The sequence below is a fragment of the Scyliorhinus canicula genome, chromosome 2 (assembly GCF_902713615.1).
Source record: "Scyliorhinus canicula chromosome 2, sScyCan1.1, whole genome shotgun sequence".
NCBI classification, from domain to species: Eukaryota; Metazoa; Chordata; class Chondrichthyes; order Carcharhiniformes; family Scyliorhinidae; genus Scyliorhinus; species Scyliorhinus canicula.
Genome location: NC_052147.1, coordinates 42,266,031 through 42,284,984, shown reverse-complemented (window position 1 = coordinate 42,284,984; position 18,954 = coordinate 42,266,031). Strand labels below are relative to the sequence as shown.

General features: G+C 44.6%; 1 protein-coding gene across 5 annotated transcripts in view; it reads left to right on the top strand.

Annotated features, from left to right (window-relative positions):
• The window catches only part of wdr20a (WD repeat domain 20a), a 143,675-nt gene that overhangs the window by 41,441 nt on the left and 83,280 nt on the right, over positions 1 to 18,954 (top strand). For 4 of the 5 annotated variants that reach the window (XR_005457919.1, XM_038776670.1, XM_038776635.1 and 1 more), the window contains exon 1: positions 2,098 to 2,399. The exons of the other annotated variant lie outside the window; for it this stretch is intronic. Coding sequence is in view for 3 of the 4 variants with exons in the window: in XM_038776670.1 (XP_038632598.1) it covers positions 2,151 to 2,399 (249 nt within the window). In the remaining variant the exon portion in view is untranslated. Of the gene's footprint in view, positions 1 to 2,097; positions 2,400 to 18,954 lie in introns of those variants that run through there. 5 annotated transcript variants of the gene reach the window in all.

Genomic DNA, 18,954 nt, shown 5'->3' with positions numbered 1-18,954 from the left:
GTAAGTATTTTATGAAAGTAACCTAGTTATTTCTAGAGAAAACTTTTTGAATGAGGCGATTGAGTGACAGCTTCATCTCCTGACTATATCCCTCAGTTTGAAAGTTCAAACCCTTACTACTCCTTATGTAGAGATGATCTTGAAGCGTTTCCGTTATCATTATGAATATTTAAGTTTAAAAATTATGATCATAGAATCCTTACAGTGCAGGACTCCACTTGACCCATCAAGTCAGCACTAGCCCTATGAAAGAGCACCCTACTTAGACCCAATCCCCACCCTAACGGTTGGTCACTAAGGGGCAATTTAGCATGGCTAATACACCTAACCTGCACATTTTTGGACTGTGGGAAGAAACGGGAGCACTTGAAAGAAGCACTTGAAAGAAATCCATACAGACAGTGGAGAACGTGCAAACTCCACAGTCACCTAAAGTTGGAATCGAACCCTGGTCCCTGGCGCCGTGACACTCATTCATGTTTAGTATCAGCATAACGTGCAAAAAATCACGTTTTCTATTATTTTGGTCAATAAAAAGAGCTCACAAAAGAGCGATCTAGCATACTGTTAATCGCTACTGAATATTTGTTGCTTATTTTAATCAGCTTATTTTATGGCTTTTAATCTAAGTAATGAATGTATTTCCAAAGTCTGAAAAACCACAAGAGTTTTCATGTGGATCTGAGACAACAGTACATTGACAATATCATGCATGTGGAGTCACACTGTACTTTGAGCAGGGGCTTATTTCCAGGGATAGTCTTTCAGAGCATAAAATATCTAGGTGAAGCCGAAAGCCACTTGCTGGCCATCTATGAAGTTTTCATTGTGAACTTTCTATTTAATCCTGAGGCTGACCTTCCGACTCCATATTCATTACATCAAGACTGCCTGCTTTCACCTCCACACATCATCCCCTTACCTGAGTATATCTGCCATTGAAACCCTCATTCTTGTTTTATTTTAAACCTAAAGTTGTGACTATTCCTGGCCCATTCAAATCTCTATTGCCAGCTATCCTAGCTTGCACAGTCCCATTCACCAATCACTCATGTTGTCTTATATACCCCTGGTCCAGCAAAACCCTGATTTTAAAATGTTCATGCATGTGTTCAAATCACCAGTCTACTCTAGCCCTCTGCACTTTTCCAATTCTGCCTCTGCACATCCCGATTTTTATTGCTCCATTGTCAGCCTCGCCTTCAGCTGTTTGGACCCTCAACTTTGGAACGCCCTCCTCAAAAATTACTGCCTCCTTCTTTTCCCTCCTCCTTCAAACGGACCACTTATTTGACCAGCCTGTCCCTAAAATGAAAATGAATGAAATGAAAATGAAAATAGCTTATTGTCACAAGTAGGCATCAAATGAAGTTACTGTGAAAAGCCCCTAGTTGCCACATTCCAGTGCCTGTTTGGGGAGGCTGGTATGGGAATTGAACTATGCTGCTGGCCTGCTTTCAAAGCCAGCGATTTAGCCCTGTGCTAAACCAGCCCTTCCACCTCCTGATGAAGCAAATTTCAGTGTTCGTGTGATAAGCATCTTGTATTTATTACTCTTACAAGGGCGTGTGAGTAAAAGAAAATGTTTTTGAAACAGCAGGGCGCCCCAGCAGTTAAGAGTAAGGCTGGGGGCTGCAGGGTGCATTTTGAGTCCAGACGTTGGTAACACACAACCCTCTCTCCAAACACACCGTGCCCACTTAAAACGCATGGAAATGGTGCTATGGACGTCGTCCTCCCCTCCCCCCAACCCACTAGCAGGAAAATGAGTCGTCGGTTTATCTGGAGGACGGCCCAGCCTCCCTCACTGGTGCACCAGAGGGTCAGCGTGGGCGGCACATTTATTTATCGGTTCTGAATGCTGCTGCACGGCCCCACGCAACGGAAGGGAAACGAACGTTCCCCGTCCCCGCGACAATATCTCAGCGCGCCATATTTTGGGCGCAAACTTGCAACCAACAAGCAGGCTGTGCTTCCCGGATAAGGCCTTTGAACGTCGCCTTTGACAGCACTTGCGAGCATTTCCGGACCCCGGAGTCACGCCACGCAGCGTTGCGTGTGAGACGTCATCGCGCCATGGCACGTCAGCGGTTTACGCAGGCGTCCTGAGTAACATCCGGGCTCGGATAGGATGAATCCTAAATTACAACATGGCGACCGAGGGAGGAGGCAAGGAGATGAACGAAATCAAAACTCAGTTTACTACCAGGGAAGGTGTTTATAAAGTGTTGACCCACTCGGAGTACAGCCGGCCGAATAGGGTGCCTTTTAATTCCCAAGGATCCAATCCAGTCAAGGTGTCATTCGTAAATGTGAACGACCAGTCCGGCAATGGGGACAGAATCTGCTTTAACGTGGGCCGGGAGTTGTACTTTTACATTTACAAAGGCATAAGGAAGGTAAACATCAGGATGTTTTGTCTGTGTTTGTTTCGGGGGGCTCGGGGGTGGGGGCACGGGGAAGCGAATGGAGAACAAGGCCTTTTTAAAAAAAAACTATGCACATAGGTGTGATACTGTGCAGTACCTGGTTGGCGATCACTTGTTATTGCGGGTGTTGAGAGGGTGGGAGCTCGCCCCTTAGGCTAGCTTGTCACCTCTACCCCCGCCCTCAACCAGTTATGCAAGTGGCGTTCAGCTTGCAAACAGGGTTGGATCCGTGCAGTGGATTTGTGATTTGAATGTTTGGAGAGGTTCCATTTCTTTTATGTTCAAGGGTTCGTTTTGCGCATTTAATGTGTTATGGTTTATACGAATAACAATTTCTTCGAACATTTCAGCCGTATTTCATAAAAATAACTATAAAAGGTGATATAGTTTGGTTTTCTATTTTTTTAATGTCAAAGGATCGCAGATTTATTCCACACATAATGGGAGGAGGATTAAAACGATCTGGGATTTACTTCAGCATATTTTAAAACTTCCATTTAACTAAAATAACATCACTGATTTTGAACATAGTATCTTTTCAAAATGCAATTCCAATGAAGAAAATTTTTGTAGTTGTGGTTAGTAAGTTCCGCAGATGGGTCCAGCAAGGCTATCTCTCTTTAATGTATGACGTTTTTAGAAGGCATCAGACATTAAGGTATCAAATTTGACATGTTTCTGCCATTTTCCAAAGCTGGCATGATGTAACATGTCTTACAGCTTTATAAGTATTGCAATTTTTTGCTTGATGTATAGGATTGTGTAACTGGTGATGTACCTGTACATATGGTTATTTACAGAGTTCAAATGGGTAAAAGTCAAGGTCTAACTGCAGCTGTTTATGTGATTAAGAGAATATATTCACTTAATATAATTAATGTACTGAGAGGATGAGATGAAGAGATAACAGGTCACTTCATTTGAATGTATTGAATTTGCCTTTTTGTTTTAAATTGAAGGTGAGGCAATCAGACATACAAGGAAATCAGAAAGTGTGGGGGAGATGGGTATTTGTGCATTTCTTGAGGTTACAATATCTGAAACAGCGAGTTTGAAATTGTATTAATATTTTTCTATGTATGTTGAAGAGAACAACCCAGAAGAAAGATTGTTTCACACCACCAGAGTTATTTAACTATTAGGGGAAAAAGGAAAAATGCACAAAATGCTGAAGTACTTCGTAAAATGTAAATTATTGAGAACATACAATTGTTGTATTGGTCTTGGGTGATGGGGAAATAAATATCATCTGAGCATTGGACAAACTAAAAAGTGCATTTTTACAGAAAGGGATTTGAAATTTAAATTTACAGATTTGAGAGAGACAGTTGCAAGACTATATATTTTAAAACCATTTATATCAAGTGTTTTATAAAGCGGATAATATTAAAGCATACATGAGTTGTTTACTGGCATCGTAACTGAGGTCTTCATAACTAGCAAGGTATCCATGTTTTGTAAGCAGTTTGTTGCATTTCACTTGATCACTGATTATTAAAATCTGTACATAATTTTATTGGTTGTGGAAGCACAATAGTTCCCATTTTCCCCAGATGATTTATAATCTCCTACATCTATTTTAGATGTTGAGATTGAACCACTGCAATATGATTGATCTTAGAAATTATACAATAGCTAAAGACTCCAGTGACCACTAAGTATTATTACTTCCTACCAAATGGCCTTCTGCCAAGTGTTGATTTGTCTTAAATACTTTACAGCTTTCAATAATGTAAAATATACAGACTTATTTTGCACCTTCCCCTTTCCCACCTTTTAAAATTGATATTTGTGTCTCATTGAAGCATACACCATTCCACTGATGATTTCTCTGATTGTTGATAGTATCTTTCTTGATGTTGTGTCCTCCTTGGGTGGTTGTACAAGTAAGCAACATTTCTGTTCAGTTGAGATGGTTATCAAGATGACACATTGGGCAGCAAGGTAGCAGAGTGGTTAGCACTGTTGCTTCACAGCTCCAGGGTCCCAGGTTCGATTTCCGGCTTTGGTTACTGTCTGTGTGGAGTCTGCACGTTCGCTCCGTGTCTGCGTGGGTTTCCTCCGGGTGCTCCGGTTTCCCCCCACATGTCCCGAAAAATGTGCTGTTAGGTAATTTGGAAATTCTGAATTCTCCTTCTGTGTACCCAAACGGGTGCTGGAATGTGGCGACTAGGGGCTTTACACAATAACTTCATTGCAGTATGAATGTTATGCCTACTTGTGACTATAAAGATTATTATATTACATTCTACTAGAAGTTCATAACCAAGTTAACATTCTGTGGCAGACTCAGTAAAATAATCTCTGAGACAATCAGATCTGCAGCACTGTTGATATTGAATTAGCTAGCCTGGCATACTAGATGGAACCTGGAGAGATAGACCTGCCATGCAAGTGTGAAATACTTCCTACTCTTCCAGAGACCCGACCCTATGTGTTCGGTGGAGAACCAGTAGTCTGCTAGTAGGTTATATGGTCATGCTGACTAAACTCCACTGTCACCTGGTGGATGTTTAAAGTTGGTGGGGGGGGGGGGGGGGGGGGAAATGGGCATGGTGTTGGGTGGGGGGGGGGGGGAGGAATGGGCATGGTGTGGGGGTTGCAATTCCCAGGCCGTTGCTCTGTAAGTAAAGACACCCTTGTAAACGATAAAGTATACACTCTATTCTGGATAAAGAGAAACTCCACCTCCGTGGATTTCTCCATAGCTTGCCGTAGAGATTTGAATTAGTTTTTTTGTATGTCAAGCACTGAGCTGACCAAAAGAAAATTCAGCTGCTTAGTGGTGCGCAGGAGCAATCCAATGTGACAGATTTCCCTCCATGCTGTGTGAAAACACCAAGTCTGACTCACTACCCAAAACCTATTCCAAAATGTTTTAAAGTTTAAAACCTACACTATGAGATTGCTAGTAAATTACAAAACTAGACTAGAATACAAAGCAAAATGTCTGTTGCACAACACTTTCCCTTCTGAGTCAGAAGGTTGTGGGTTCAAGTCGCACTTCAGAACTTGAGCACGTAACAAAGCTGACCGTTCAATAAAATACTGAGGGAGAAGTGCCATCTTTTGGATAAGACATTAAACTGAGGCCCAGTTTCACATGCCCAGTGGAGGTTAGGTTTTAGTGACACTACTCAAGAACAGACTGGAGTCCTCTAGGTGCCTGGCTAACATTCATTCCTCAAGTAACACCTTCAAAATAAAGTAACTTGTATTCATCTTATTGCTGTTTGTGGGAGCTAGTTGTGTGTAAAATGGCTGCTATATTTGGCTACCTAAGAGTAATTGCTCTTACAACTGCACTTCAAAATAGTCTGTTACTCACAGCGCTGAGGACCCGGGTTCGATTCCGGCCACGGGTCACTGTCCATGTCGAGTTTGCACCGAGGACCCGGGTTCGATTCCGGCCACGGGTCACTGTCCATGTGGAGTTTGCACATTCTCCCCGTGTCTGGATGGGTCTCACCCCCGCAACCCAAAGGATGTGCAGGCTAGTTGGATTGGCCACACTACATTGCCCCTTAATTGGAAAAAAATAATTGGGTACTCTAAATTAATTTAAAAAAAATAGTTCTTTGAATGTAAAATGTTTTAAGATTTTTGAAAAACATGAGAAAAGTTATTTAGGTTTTGGGAATAGATTTTTATGCAATAGCAACAAAGGTGTTGAGCAGAAAGTAGAACATTAATATCCTTTATGGTAGCTGTAAATAATTTAACATTGTGAAGAAAATGCTTTTAAGATCATTTGTTGTTTTTATTGTCAAAATATTTCTATTGGGGGGGGGGGGGGGGGGAATAGCTGAAGATCCAAAGTTCAAGACTTACAAAATACTGTGGCTACAAGTGCAGGTCAGAGGCTGGAACTCTCTTGCTTCTGTAAAAACATACTTAGCTCCTGAGTCCCCAATGTCTGTCCATGGTCTACAAGGTACAAGTTAGGTGTGTGTTGGAATACTTTCCACTTGACTTTCTGAATGCAGCCCGAACACCACTCCAGAAGCTTGACACCATTCAGGACCAAGTAGCTTGCTTGATCAGCACCCCATCCACCTTCCTGAAACATTCATTCTGTCCAGCATCGGCTTACAATGGTGCAGCAGCAAAATGCATTGCAGCAACTTCTAAATCTGCAGCCCCTACAACCTTGAAGAACAAGAGCAGCAGACAAATGGGAACTCCACCATCTGTGTGTTTCTCTCCAAGCCACAAATCATCCTGACTTTGAACTATACTGCCATTCCTTCACATTGCTGAGTCAAAATCCTGGAACTGCTTCCCGAACAGTATAATGGGTGTATCTATGCCAGGTGGACTACAATGGCTCAATGATTTACCACCACTTTCTTAAAGGCAATTAGGGATGGGCAATAAATGCTGATTTTGCAAATGAAAAACAGCAGGATTTAGAGTGCGCAGAAATTTGTTATCATGAAGCTCAATTTATGTAAGCATTCTAATCTTAACTAAAGGTGCCATGCATGGTGAGACATATATATGTCAGTACTAACAATATGTTGCAGGTCCACTTTTGCTACTGGAATTTTTCTTTTTGCTTGTTTAAATTTAGCTTTCATCAGAAGAGTGAGAAAATAATCTTTAGTTTGTGTGGATTACATTTGAGGTGTGTTTGATGAAAGGTTTAACATTCGAACAATTCGAGATGCTTTACTGAAAACATCGTTGTGGTTTTCTTCTTTAAAAAAAGTCACTTTGGAAGGAGGATAGGTGCAAGTTGTTAAAACTTCTGGTCTTTAAATTTGCTTAAGTTTTTATTAAGTGAGGTATTTGGTCAGAGTAGTTTAGATATTAGCATCTCATCTCTGCAACGTGGATTTAAATCCAGCTCAGATTGATGGAATGAAAGTATTTCTTGCTGCTTAAAACAAAGCTTTGTGATATAGATTCAGCGATCTTAACCTCGGTCCTCTTGAACATGTACTTGCATTGTAGAATGACCCTCTAATTAATAATCTTTCTCAGAGAGGTGAGATGATTTAGTATTGTGAAGAAGCAATTAAAATAGCTACTCAATGGTTGCCCAAATAGACAGAACAGGAGTAATATACTAAAGTTTGGATCAAATTTAGAAGAGGGTCATGACACAAGAAGGACCATAATGAATCGTATAGATAAGTAAAATCAAAAAGAAAAGTTGGACCAAAGAATGTCATTAGAAATTAATGATAATTGGGGACTTCCGGTGGCGGCTATGAAGGAGTAAGTCGCACATTTGGTGGCTCTCGCTCTGGTCGGACTTTTGGACCTTTCCCCCTGTTTTTCTACCGGACTTGAATTGTAAAAAAATGTTAGTGGCAATTGTTTACTGAATTCCCACTTTGGTGCACGGAGAGAAGGACTGGAAGTGTTCGTAAGGTCAGAAACAAAAAGATAGAGAAGGTTTGGGCTGTAGCTGCAGCAGAAGACAGCATGGCGGAGGTTCGGACCTCTGGCTTGTCGACTCAGCAGTCTATGGAGCAGCTGATGCAAGTCATTCAGGATGGCTTTGCTACGCAGCAACGGGACTGCTTGGACCGATAAAGAGTCGATTGAACGGTTGGAGCATAGGTTGGACGGCCAGGATTGGGCGGTCCAGAAGGTGGAGAAGGCGCTGGCTGAACAGGAGGAACATCAGAGTGCAGTGGAGCTGGAGGTGGGGATGTTGAGGGACCAGCAGAAGAAGCTCCTGGAGAAAGCAGAGGACCTAGAAAATAGGTCCCGCCGTCAGAACCTAAGAATCGTCGGGCTCCCGGAGGGGTACGAAGGAACGGACACTGGGGCATACATCGCAGACATGTTTGTGAAGTTGCTGGGGGATGGGGCATTCTCTCGGACCTTGGAGGTGGATAGGGCTCACAAAGCATTCACGAGGAAGCCGTGAATGGGAGACGACGACGACCCCCCCCGGCAAAAGTTCTCAATTCATCACCAGCCCTTTCTTTTTCACAAAGTCCAATGCATCCTCAGGCGACTCGAAGTAGAAGTGAGATTTACAGGTTCTCTGATAAGGAGCGCATTCTACAGTGGGCCAAGCAGGCACCTCTCTGAGAAAGATTATTAATTAGAGGGTCATTCTACAATGCAAGTACATGTTCAAGAGGACCGAGGTTAAGATCGCTGAATCTATATCACAAAGCTTTGTTTTAAGCAGCAAGAAATACTTTCATTCCATTAATCTGAGCTGGACTGGGTATAACAGTCCAAACTTCACCTTTTTCTTGAAAAGGATCGACCTGATCTGGTTGAAGCCTGCTCTCCTCCTGGCCACCACTACACTGGTAAACCCTAAGGATGCTATTGTCCCATTTACAGCTCCGTGCCTGCTTGGCCCACTGTAGAATGTGCTCCTTATCCGAGAACCTGTAAATCTCACTTCTACTTCGAGTCGCCTGAGGATGCATTGGACTTTGTGAAAAAGAAAGGGCTGGTGATGAATTGAGAACTTTTGAACTTGGCTGCAACGTTCCTGTTTTAGTTTTTTGTTTTTGTTTCTCTGTTTTTGTAAAAAGTTTCTTGTTTGCATTTCATGGAAGATGTTTGATACCGTTTGCATTGACTTGGAACCAGCAGTAAAGCTGAGTGAGTTAAGGTTTTCATTTGCACTGCTGGGGATGGAGGTGTGCTTGTTTTGATCTTGGTGTTTTTCTGTTGGGCAATTGTTTGGGGATTGTTTGATGTTGGAGTTTGTCAATGGGGGCCACCAAGCTAGCTGGGTGAGCTAGTTCTCGGAAGCGCAGTGAGGGGTGTGCATATGTTTGGTTTAGTAAAGGGATTGGGTTACAGGGTGTTGTTACTAGGGGGGCGAGGGTGGGGGGGGGGTGAATGTTCTGCTGACGAGGGAGGGACTTGGGCTGAGGGACAGTGAGGAGGTTGGGGCTGCCTAGGGATGGACCGGTGGAGGCGCGTAGCATGGGCTGGAGGTGAGCATAAAAAATGGGATGGCTGATCGGCGGCGGCAATGAGCCCCCCAACTAGGCTGATCACCTGGAATGTTCGAGGGTTAAATGGGCCGGTCAACAGGGCACGTGTGTTCGCGCATCCTAAGGGATTGAAGGCGGATGTGGTAATGTTGCAGGAGATGCACCTGAGAGTAACGGACCAGGTTAGACTGAGGAAAGGCTGGGTCAGTCAGGTCTTTCACTCGACTTGATTCAAAGACGAGAGGGGTCGCGATCTTGATCAATACGCGGGTGATGTTTGAGGCGGGTAGAATAGTCTCGGATGTGGGAAGTTGGTACATTATGGTCAGTGGGAAGCTAGAGGGGGTGCAGGTGGTATTAAATGTGTATGCGCCAAAGTGGGATGATGTGAAGTTTATAAAGAGGATGCTGGGGAAGATACCGGACCTGGACTCGCACAGGTGATCGTGGGAGGGGACTTCAACACAATTATGGACCCCGGCTTGGACCGGTCAAGCTCAAATGGGCAGGGTGCCAGCAATGGCCAAGGAACTAAGAGGGTTTGTGGAGCTGATGGGGTGGGTGGGGGTGGTGGTGGTTGTTGGGGGGGGGGGGGGGGGGATCAATTGAGATTTGGGCAGCTGAGGGTGAAGGAGTTCTCCTTCTACTCACACGTGCATAAAGTGTATTCCTGGATTGATTTCTTTATTTTGAGCTGGTTAGTAGAGGGAAGCTTTAGGTACCTAGGCATCCAAGTGGCACAGGAATGGGACTGGCTGCATCAATTGAATCTGGCCCGGATCTTCAGGTGTGGGACTTCCTTCGTAAACAGGTGTCAACCTTCCTGCTCCTACCGCCACGGGGGATTCAGGACAGGGTAGTTTCCAGAGCATGGCAGGAGAAGGGAGCGTCTCGGACATTTATAAGGAGCTTATAGGGTCGGAGGAGACGCAGACCGAGGAGCTGAAGCGCAAGTGGGAGGAGGAGCTGGGAGGTGAGATAGAGGATGGTCTATGGGCAGACGCGTTGAGTAGAGTCAACGCATCCACAACATGTGCCAGGCTCAGCCTGATACAATTTAAAGTTGTTCACCGGGCTCACATGACAGTGGCCCGAACGAGCAGATTCTTTGGGGTGGAGGACAGGTGCGCAAAATGTGCGGGAGGACCGGCGAACGATGTCCACATGTTTTGGACACGTCCAAAGCTTAGGGGATTTTGGCAGGGGTTTGCGGACGTCATGTCCACGGTGTTAAAAACAAGGGTGGCACTGAGTCCAGAGGTTGCGATTTTCGGGGTGTCAGATGACCTGGGAATCCAGGAGGAGAAAGAGGCTGACGTTCTGGCCTTTGCTTCCCTGGTAGCCTGGAGACGGATACTATTAGCTTGGAGGGACGCGAAGCCCCCGAAGTCGCCGACTATTGGACATGGCTAGCTTTCTCTGTTTGGAGAAAATCAAGTTCACCTTGAGAGGGTAACTGTTAGGGTTCACCCGGAGGTGACAACCGTTCGTCAACTTCTTTGCGGGAAATTAATTGTCAGGTAGTTTAGATTAGTGGATTAGAGTAGGGGGTTAATAAGGGTGGGACCTGTACGAGAGGTAAATGGCTTTTGCACTATGTTTATGGTTTCATGTATATTGTTTATTTTGTTGTTACTGTACCAAAACTACCTCAATAAAATGTTTTTTTAAGAAAAATAAAGTAATAAATTAAAAATAAAACTTTGCACAGATTTGCAAACTTTTAATTTATCAAACAAGGTAATACAAGCAGCGATACAATGCTTCTTCAGTATACAATGAATGTCGTTATGGGAGAGTGCTGTACTAGAGGGGTGAGTTTTAGTTGGTGTTTTATTATGTCCTGATGGTAGTATGGGCAGTGGAAAATCACACTCGTCCAGTTATCTTGACTACATTGTTATTCATATGTGAATTTAGATTATCTGTGGGGATGCATTACAGTTAAATGTGATTTTACCATAATCTGTCTCTCATGTAGGTATGCTACTTTCGGCAAGGGTTGCTGCATTCTGATCAGGAGTGGGAGCACTTGCCATTTCCTGTCTTTTACCAACCAGATGCAATGAGGCCAGTTGGGTGGGACTGGAAGCAGTGAGAACTGCAAATGCCTTGCCACCCTGTGGCAAGAATGGAGCATTACAGTATATTTTGGTGTGGTTCCTCATTATGATGTTATTTAACACTTGATTGAAAACAATCTGGTACATAGGGATGTGAGAATTTTCTCCTGTTGCTATTATTTGTGTTATTAGAATTCATTGCAGCCTTTTCCTATGATTTTCTTGCTTTGTACTCTGAGATTATGAATTGTGGTTGGTAAAATGGAGGCTTAATCAGCTACATCTGTTGGGATATCTTTTTAAGTATTTATCAGTGTACCACAAAGCACGATAGAGTCACTGTAGTTGCTTGGCTCCTCTCTAAATTAGCTCTGCATTACGGCAGGGCTCTTTGAGATTTCCGTATTTTTCTACTGTTAATAAAAAGACTTGCATTTATATAGTGCCACTACCCCATGACATCTTAGCCAATTGGATATTTTTGAGTGTACTCACTGTTGTAATGTAAGAAGCATACCAGCCAATTTGTGCACTGAAAAATCTCACCAATGGCAATGCATTACAGATTAGATGAGTTAGGAGTTGATTTTTTTATGTAGCCTGCAAGGATGGGAAACGTGGCAAGTGGGGTGACTGAATTAGGTGGCAACTAATATCTTGATTTCCTGATGGCGGGTCAAGATGGAGAGATTAAGTGTGTTTGTGGTATGTCGCACCTCGCAGCATCTTGTGGTTGATTCCCACTTTCAATATATATGCATTCCATGAATATCATTAGAATATTAAGAAAATATTATGTCCTACCTCCAATATAAAGCCAGTGTCGCACAGAATCCCGTTACATCCGATTCACATCTTGTTTAAAGATGATGTGATACATGTGATTCCTGTGCATGCTGTTGGCATTTTAAATATTAGTTGTAATTCTGTGGGGACCCTGGAAAATATCAGGTTCGCCTTGAGAGGATCAATTCAGGGGTTCGTCCAGAGATGGCAACCGTTCATCGACTTCAAAGAAAATTGAACGTCAGCAGTAAGGGGGGGGGGGGGGGGGGAAGAAAACAGGAGGCATGGCACTGTTAGATAAGGACAGGGAACTCCGTATATGGGTAATTAGGGAATAGGGCGGGCGTAGTAGGGGACATTGTTTTTTTTGGTTTTTTGCATGTGTTGGCCCACGTGGTTTAAGAAATGTTAATGTGTTAAACTGTGAAAATTACAAATGCTTCAATAAAATATTTTCTAAAAAAAAAAATTCTGGGGGACCATCTAAAAGCAAGAGAATGAAGAGACCCTCCCCTTTCTGGCGTCAGAAACGGCGTGCCAAGGTTAAAATTCATCTCTTTGTTTTTGAGATGTTGATTTAAGGACATATATTATCTGGGACACTGGGGATAACTCCCTTGTTCTTTTTAAATAGTGCCATGGGATATTTTATGTTCACCTGAGGGATCAGATGAGGCCTCGGTTTAAAGTCTTATTTGAAAGTTGACACCCCCAACAATGCTAGACTCCCTCAATACTGTACTGGAGTGTTGGCCTTGATTTTATTTGCTCAAGCCCTTGAGTGGGGCTTAAACCGACAACTTCTGACTCGGATGAGAGTGCTCTCAACTGAGCCATGGCTGATACTGTCTGAATTTTCTGTGCCGTCCAATTTCCCAAAGTTCCAATTAAATGGATGTGACTTTCTCCATTATTCACTTACGTTGCAGCCTTTGCATGGGTGCCCCATCTGTCCATCACTTCGCAAGCCTGTGCCTGCCTTTGTGTTATCAGATTATTTATTTGTCCAGATTATGTGCTCTTTCAGGTCATTAGTAAGGTGATCAAAGCCATTATCCACCACCACAGATTCTGCCCTTTGCGACTGATCCCCTCGCCATCTCTGTCAGGCAGAATTAAGCTGTTGTAGTCTTGGCAACCTAGTTGACCCTGAAGTGCGTTTTCAATGCCACATCCAATCTGTCACTAAGATCATGTATTTCAATTCTGAAACACTGGTTTCTTCCCATTCCTTAACATCTCTGCCACTAAAATCTTAACGCATGCTTTTATCATCTCCAGACTTCACTACTTCCCTTGCCTACCTCTGACTATCCACCCTTCATAAAGTTGACCACCAATGTTACATATATCCTCTCTGTCACTGAGTACTGCTTCTTTATTAACTGCATCCTCGCCTTTAATCCCCACAGTACTTAATTCAAAATCCTTGACTTTTTCTGTACCTCCCTCCATTCCCTTGCCCCATCCCATCTTTGCAATTTCTTCCTTTATACTTTCCCAAATGTTTCAATCTGGCATTCTGTGTTTTCAATCCATGTTCTTCACAGCCTGCATTGATGACTGAAACCATCAGCTGCTCAGCCCTATTCTCTGGAGTTAACCTCCTTAAACTTCTTCACCTCTGTCTTTTGTCTCTCTCAATTTTCTCAGGCTAGATTAGATCATTATGTGGAGGCCTTCTCAAGAAATGGCTGTTGGCCTGGCCCCTCTATTCAAAATAGCTGAGCAACTAAGAACTGAATAGAACTTTGTTTTAGCAAATACTTTTTATTTAGGATGTGAAATAATAAATTGTAATAATATACAAAGCCACTGATTAACTGAATTGCCCTTTTTAAATTTAAAACAAAATTTGAACGGTGGACGGTATTCTGGTCAGATTACTAAGGAATTCATTTCCGTTACTTTGATTGCAAAAAATCCTGTATGAATTTCTGTCTCTAGAAACAGATTTATAATTGAACACAGACAGGTATTACATCCTTAGATTAATCAGAGCCATTATAATGGAGAAAGAGGTAATTTGACCCATCAAATCCATGACTGTGCTCTGTAGAGCAATCTAGTCAGCTCCATTATCGCCACACCCTCCCCTTCAACTTCCCTGTAGCCCCGTTCATAAAATGCGAAAGATACTATTTATTATACAATATGGGCAGCAGGGTGGTGCAGTGGGTAGCACTGTTGCCTCACGGCGCCTAGGACCCAGGTTCGATCCCGACCTCGGGTCACTGTCAGTGTGGAGTTTGCACATTCTCCCCATGTCTGCATGGGTCTCACCTCCACAATCCAAAAAGGTGTGCAGGGTAGATGAATTGGCCATGCTAAATTGCCCCTTAATTGGGGGAAAAAAAATAATTGGGTACTCTTATACAATCAAGGTGAGCTTTAAAAGAGGTGTGTGAAAAATGAGCACCGAGGCAATTAAATATGATTTTTTGGGGAATGTACTGGTACATTTGCGCCAGTTATCTGTCTTGAACCATGGCTACAAGAGTAGTCCCAACCAACCAAATCCAATTTCATAGAATCATCATTATGCCATCTATTTTGTAAATGCTTAGATTTTCCTTCTGTTCTTTCATGGAATACAGACGTCAGTGACAGGGCCAGCATTTGTTGCCCGTCTCTAATTAACCTTGACAAGTAGGTGGTGAGGTACCTTCTTGAAACGTTGTAGTCCATTTGGCTCATGTATTCCCACAGTGCGTCTGGGAAGAAAGTTCCTGGATTTTGACTCTGCCACGATGTAGAGGTGGCAATATAGTTCCAAGTCAGGATGGTGTGTGGCTTGAAGGGGAACGTGCAAGCAGTGGTGTTCCCGTGCATTTTCTGCCCTTGTCCTTGAAGGTGGCAGAGGTTGTGGATTTAGAAAGTCCTGTGAAAAAGCCTTGGTGAGATGCTGCAGTGTATCTTGTATATGATACACGCTGCTGCCTCATGGCGCCAAGTTCCCATGTTCGATCCGGCTCTGGGCCACTGTCCGTGTGGAGTTTGCACATTATCCCCGTGTTTGCGTGGATTTTGTCCCCACAGCCCAAAGGTGTGCAGATAAATGGATTGGCCACATTAAATTGCCCCTTAATTGGAAAAAATGAATTGGGTACTCTAAATGTATTCAAAAGAATTGGTCGATGGGATGCTGATTGAGCAGACTACTTTGTCACGATGATATTGAGCTTCCTGTGTGTTACTGGACCCCATTCATCCAGGCAAGTGGAGAGTATTCCATCACACCCCTGGTGACATGGTAGCACAGTGGTTAGCACTGTGGCTTCACAGCACCAGTGTCCCAGGTTCGATTTCCGCATGGGTCACTGTGCAGAGTCTGCACGTTCTCCCCATGTCTGCGTGGGTTTCCTCTGGGTGCTCCAGTTTCCTCCCACAAGTCTCGAAAGACGTTCTGTTTGCTGAATTGGACATTCTGAATTCACCCTCAGTACCCGAACAGGTGCTGGAGTGTGGTGACTAGGGGCTTTTCCCAGTGACTTCTCACAGTGACTTCATTGTGGTGTTAATGTAAGCCTACTTGTGACAGTAATAAAGATAAAAATAATAAGTGTCTTCCAGATGGTGGATAGGTTTTGGGAAGTTAGGAGGTGTCTTGCATGTTGCAGAATTTTCAGCCTCTGACCTGCTCTTGTAGTATTTGTATGGCTAGTCCAGTTCAGTTTCTGGTCAATGGTAATCCCCACGATGTTGATAGCAGGGAATTCAGCAATATTAATACCATTGATTGGCATGAGGAGGTGATTGAAATTTCTTTTGTTGGAGATGGTCATTGCCTGGCATTTGTGTAGCCTGAATGTTGTCCACGTCTTGTTGCATATTGGCACGGACTGCTTCAGAATCTGAGGAGTTGCAAACAGTACTGAGCATTGTGCAATCATCAACTAACATCCTCACTTCTGACCTCTGTGAAAGAATGAAGGTCATGATGAGGCAGCTGAAGAAGATTGGGCCAAGGATACTAACCTGACAAATTCCTGTAGTGATGTACATAGTTCGTCAATGATGGCTGTTGCACCAAAGAAGAAGCTATTGGGGGTGGGGGGAATGTAGTCAAAGATCAGGATCCTTTAAAGGAGACTTTTTAAAGAGAGAGGATTAATGGTGAGATTTCAGAGTTTTTTTTTTTGAATTTGTTTTTAAATAAACATTTTATTGAGGTATTTTTGGTACAGTAACAACAACAAAATAAACAATATACATGAAGTCATAAACATAGTGCAAAAGCCATTTACCTCTCGTACAGGTCCCACCCTTATTGATCCCCATCTCTAATCTAGGCGAACTTGATTTTCTCCAAACAGAGAAAGCTAGCCATGTCTGAAAGCCAGGTCTCCGACTTCGGGGGCTTTGAGTCCCTCCATGCTAATAGTGTTCGTCTCCGGGCTACCAGGGAATCAAAGGCCAGAACATCTGCCTCTTTCTCCTCCTGGATTCCCGGGTCTTCTGACATCCTGAAAAACGCCACCTCTGGACTCAGTGCCACCCTTGTTTTTAACACCGTGGACATGATGTCCGCAAACCCCTGCCAAAATGCCCTAAGCTTTGGACATGTGCAAAATGTGTGGACATGGTTCGCCAGTCCTCCTGCACATTTTGCGCACCTGTCCTCCACCCCATAGAATCTGCTCATCAGGGCCACTGTCATGTGAGCCCGCCATGGCACATGTTGCGGACGCGTTGACTCCACTCGATGCGTCTGCCCATAGACCATCCTCTATCTCACCTCCCAGCTCCTCCTCCTCCCACTTGCGCTTCAGCTCCTTGGTCTGCGTCTCCTCCAACCCCATAAGCCCCTTATAAATGTCCGAGACGAACCCTTCTCCTACCAATCCTCTGGAACTACCCTATCCTGAATCCCCCTTAGCGGTAGGAGAGGGAAGGTTGACACCTGTTTATGAAGGAAGTCCCACACCTGCAGATACCTGAATTCATTTCCACTCGCCTACCCAAACTTTTCCTCCAACGCTATCATACTCTGGAAGCTCCCCTCTATGAACATATCCCCCATCCTCTCAATCCCCGCTCTCTGCCATAACCGGAACCCCTCGTCCATACTCCCCATGACAAACCAGTGATTATCACAGCTTGGGGCCCAGACCAATGCTCCCACATGCTGTCTCCACTGACCCCAAACTCTCAGGGCCGCCACCACCACTGGACTGGTGGAGTACCGTACCGGCGGGAACGGCAGAGGTGCAGTTACCGACGCCCCCAAACTGGTGCCCTTACATGAAGCCGCCTCCATACACACCCATGCTGACCCCTCCCCCACCACCCACTTCCTGATCATGGCTATATTAGCCGCCCAGTAATAGTTGCTAAAATTTGGCAGCGCCAGCCCGACCTCTCCCCGACTCCGCTCAAGCGTTACCTTCCTTACACACGGGGTCTTGCCCTCCCAGACGAAGCCGTGATCACTCCGTTGACTTGTTTAAAAAGGACCGCGGAATAAAGATGGGTAAACACTGAAATACAAATAGGAATCTCGGGAGGACCGTCATCTTCACCGTTTGCACCCTCCCAGCCAGAGACAACGGAAGCGTGTCCCATCTCCGAAAATCAACCTTCATTTGGTCCACCAGCCGGGCCAGATTCAATATATGCAGCCGGTCCCATTCCCGCGCCACCTGGATGCTGAGATACCTAAAGCTTCCCTCTACTAACCTAAACGTCAGCTCTCCCAGTTGCCTCTCTTGTCACCTCGCCTGGACCACAAAGATCTCACTCTTTCCCATATTAAGTTTATACCCCGAAAACCGGCCAAATTCCCCTAGAGTCCTCATGATTTCTTCCATCCCCTCTATTGGGTCTGAAATGTACAGAAGAAGCAGGTCATCCATATAGAGTTAAACCCTGTGCTCCTCCCCCCACCACCACCACCACCTCGAGGCTCTCAGAGCAACTGCCAACAGCTCTATGGCCAGGGCAAACAACAGTGGGGAGAGCCTGTGACATCGTCTGAGTCAACACCCCTCTTTCCCTTGCCTTATTGAACATCCTCAACAACACCGGCCCCAATTTCCCCGAGAACTTTTTATAAAACTCCACTGGGTACCCCTCCGGACCCGGGGCCTTACTCGCCTCCATGGCCTTCAAGCCCTCTACTATCTCTTCTAGCCCGATTGGGGGCCCCCAGTCCTTTTACCCGTTCCCCATCCACCTTTGGGAAATTAAGCCCCTCCAAGAAGTGCCTCATTCCTTCCGGCCCCGTAGGGAGTTCCGACCTGTACAGCCTGCTGTAGAAATCCCGAAACACCTTATTCACCCCTACTGAATCACCAACCACTTTCCCATCTCCGTCCTTTACTTTGCCTATCTCCCTAGCTGCCTCCCTCTTCCTAAGCTGCTGTGCAAGCATTCTACTGGCCTTCTCTCCATGTTCATAGATTGCCCCCCTCGCCTTTCTCAGCTGCTCCACCGCCCTCCCTGTGGTCAGCAAACTAAATGCTGCCTGTAACCTCCGCTGTTCCCTTAAAAGCCCTGCCTCTGGGGTCTCCGCATACCTCCTATCAATCTGTAGTATCTCCTTTACCAGTCGGTCCGTATCTGCCCTGTCCACCTTCTCCCTGTGGGCCCGGATCGAGATCAGCACCCCCCTTCAGTGCTTCCCACACCACCGCTGCTGAAATTTCCCTGTGTCATTGACCTGCAGGTAGCTCTGAATACATTTCCTCGGTCGCTCGCACACCCCTTCATCCGCCAAAAGTCCCACATCTAACCTCCAGTGTGACCGCTGGT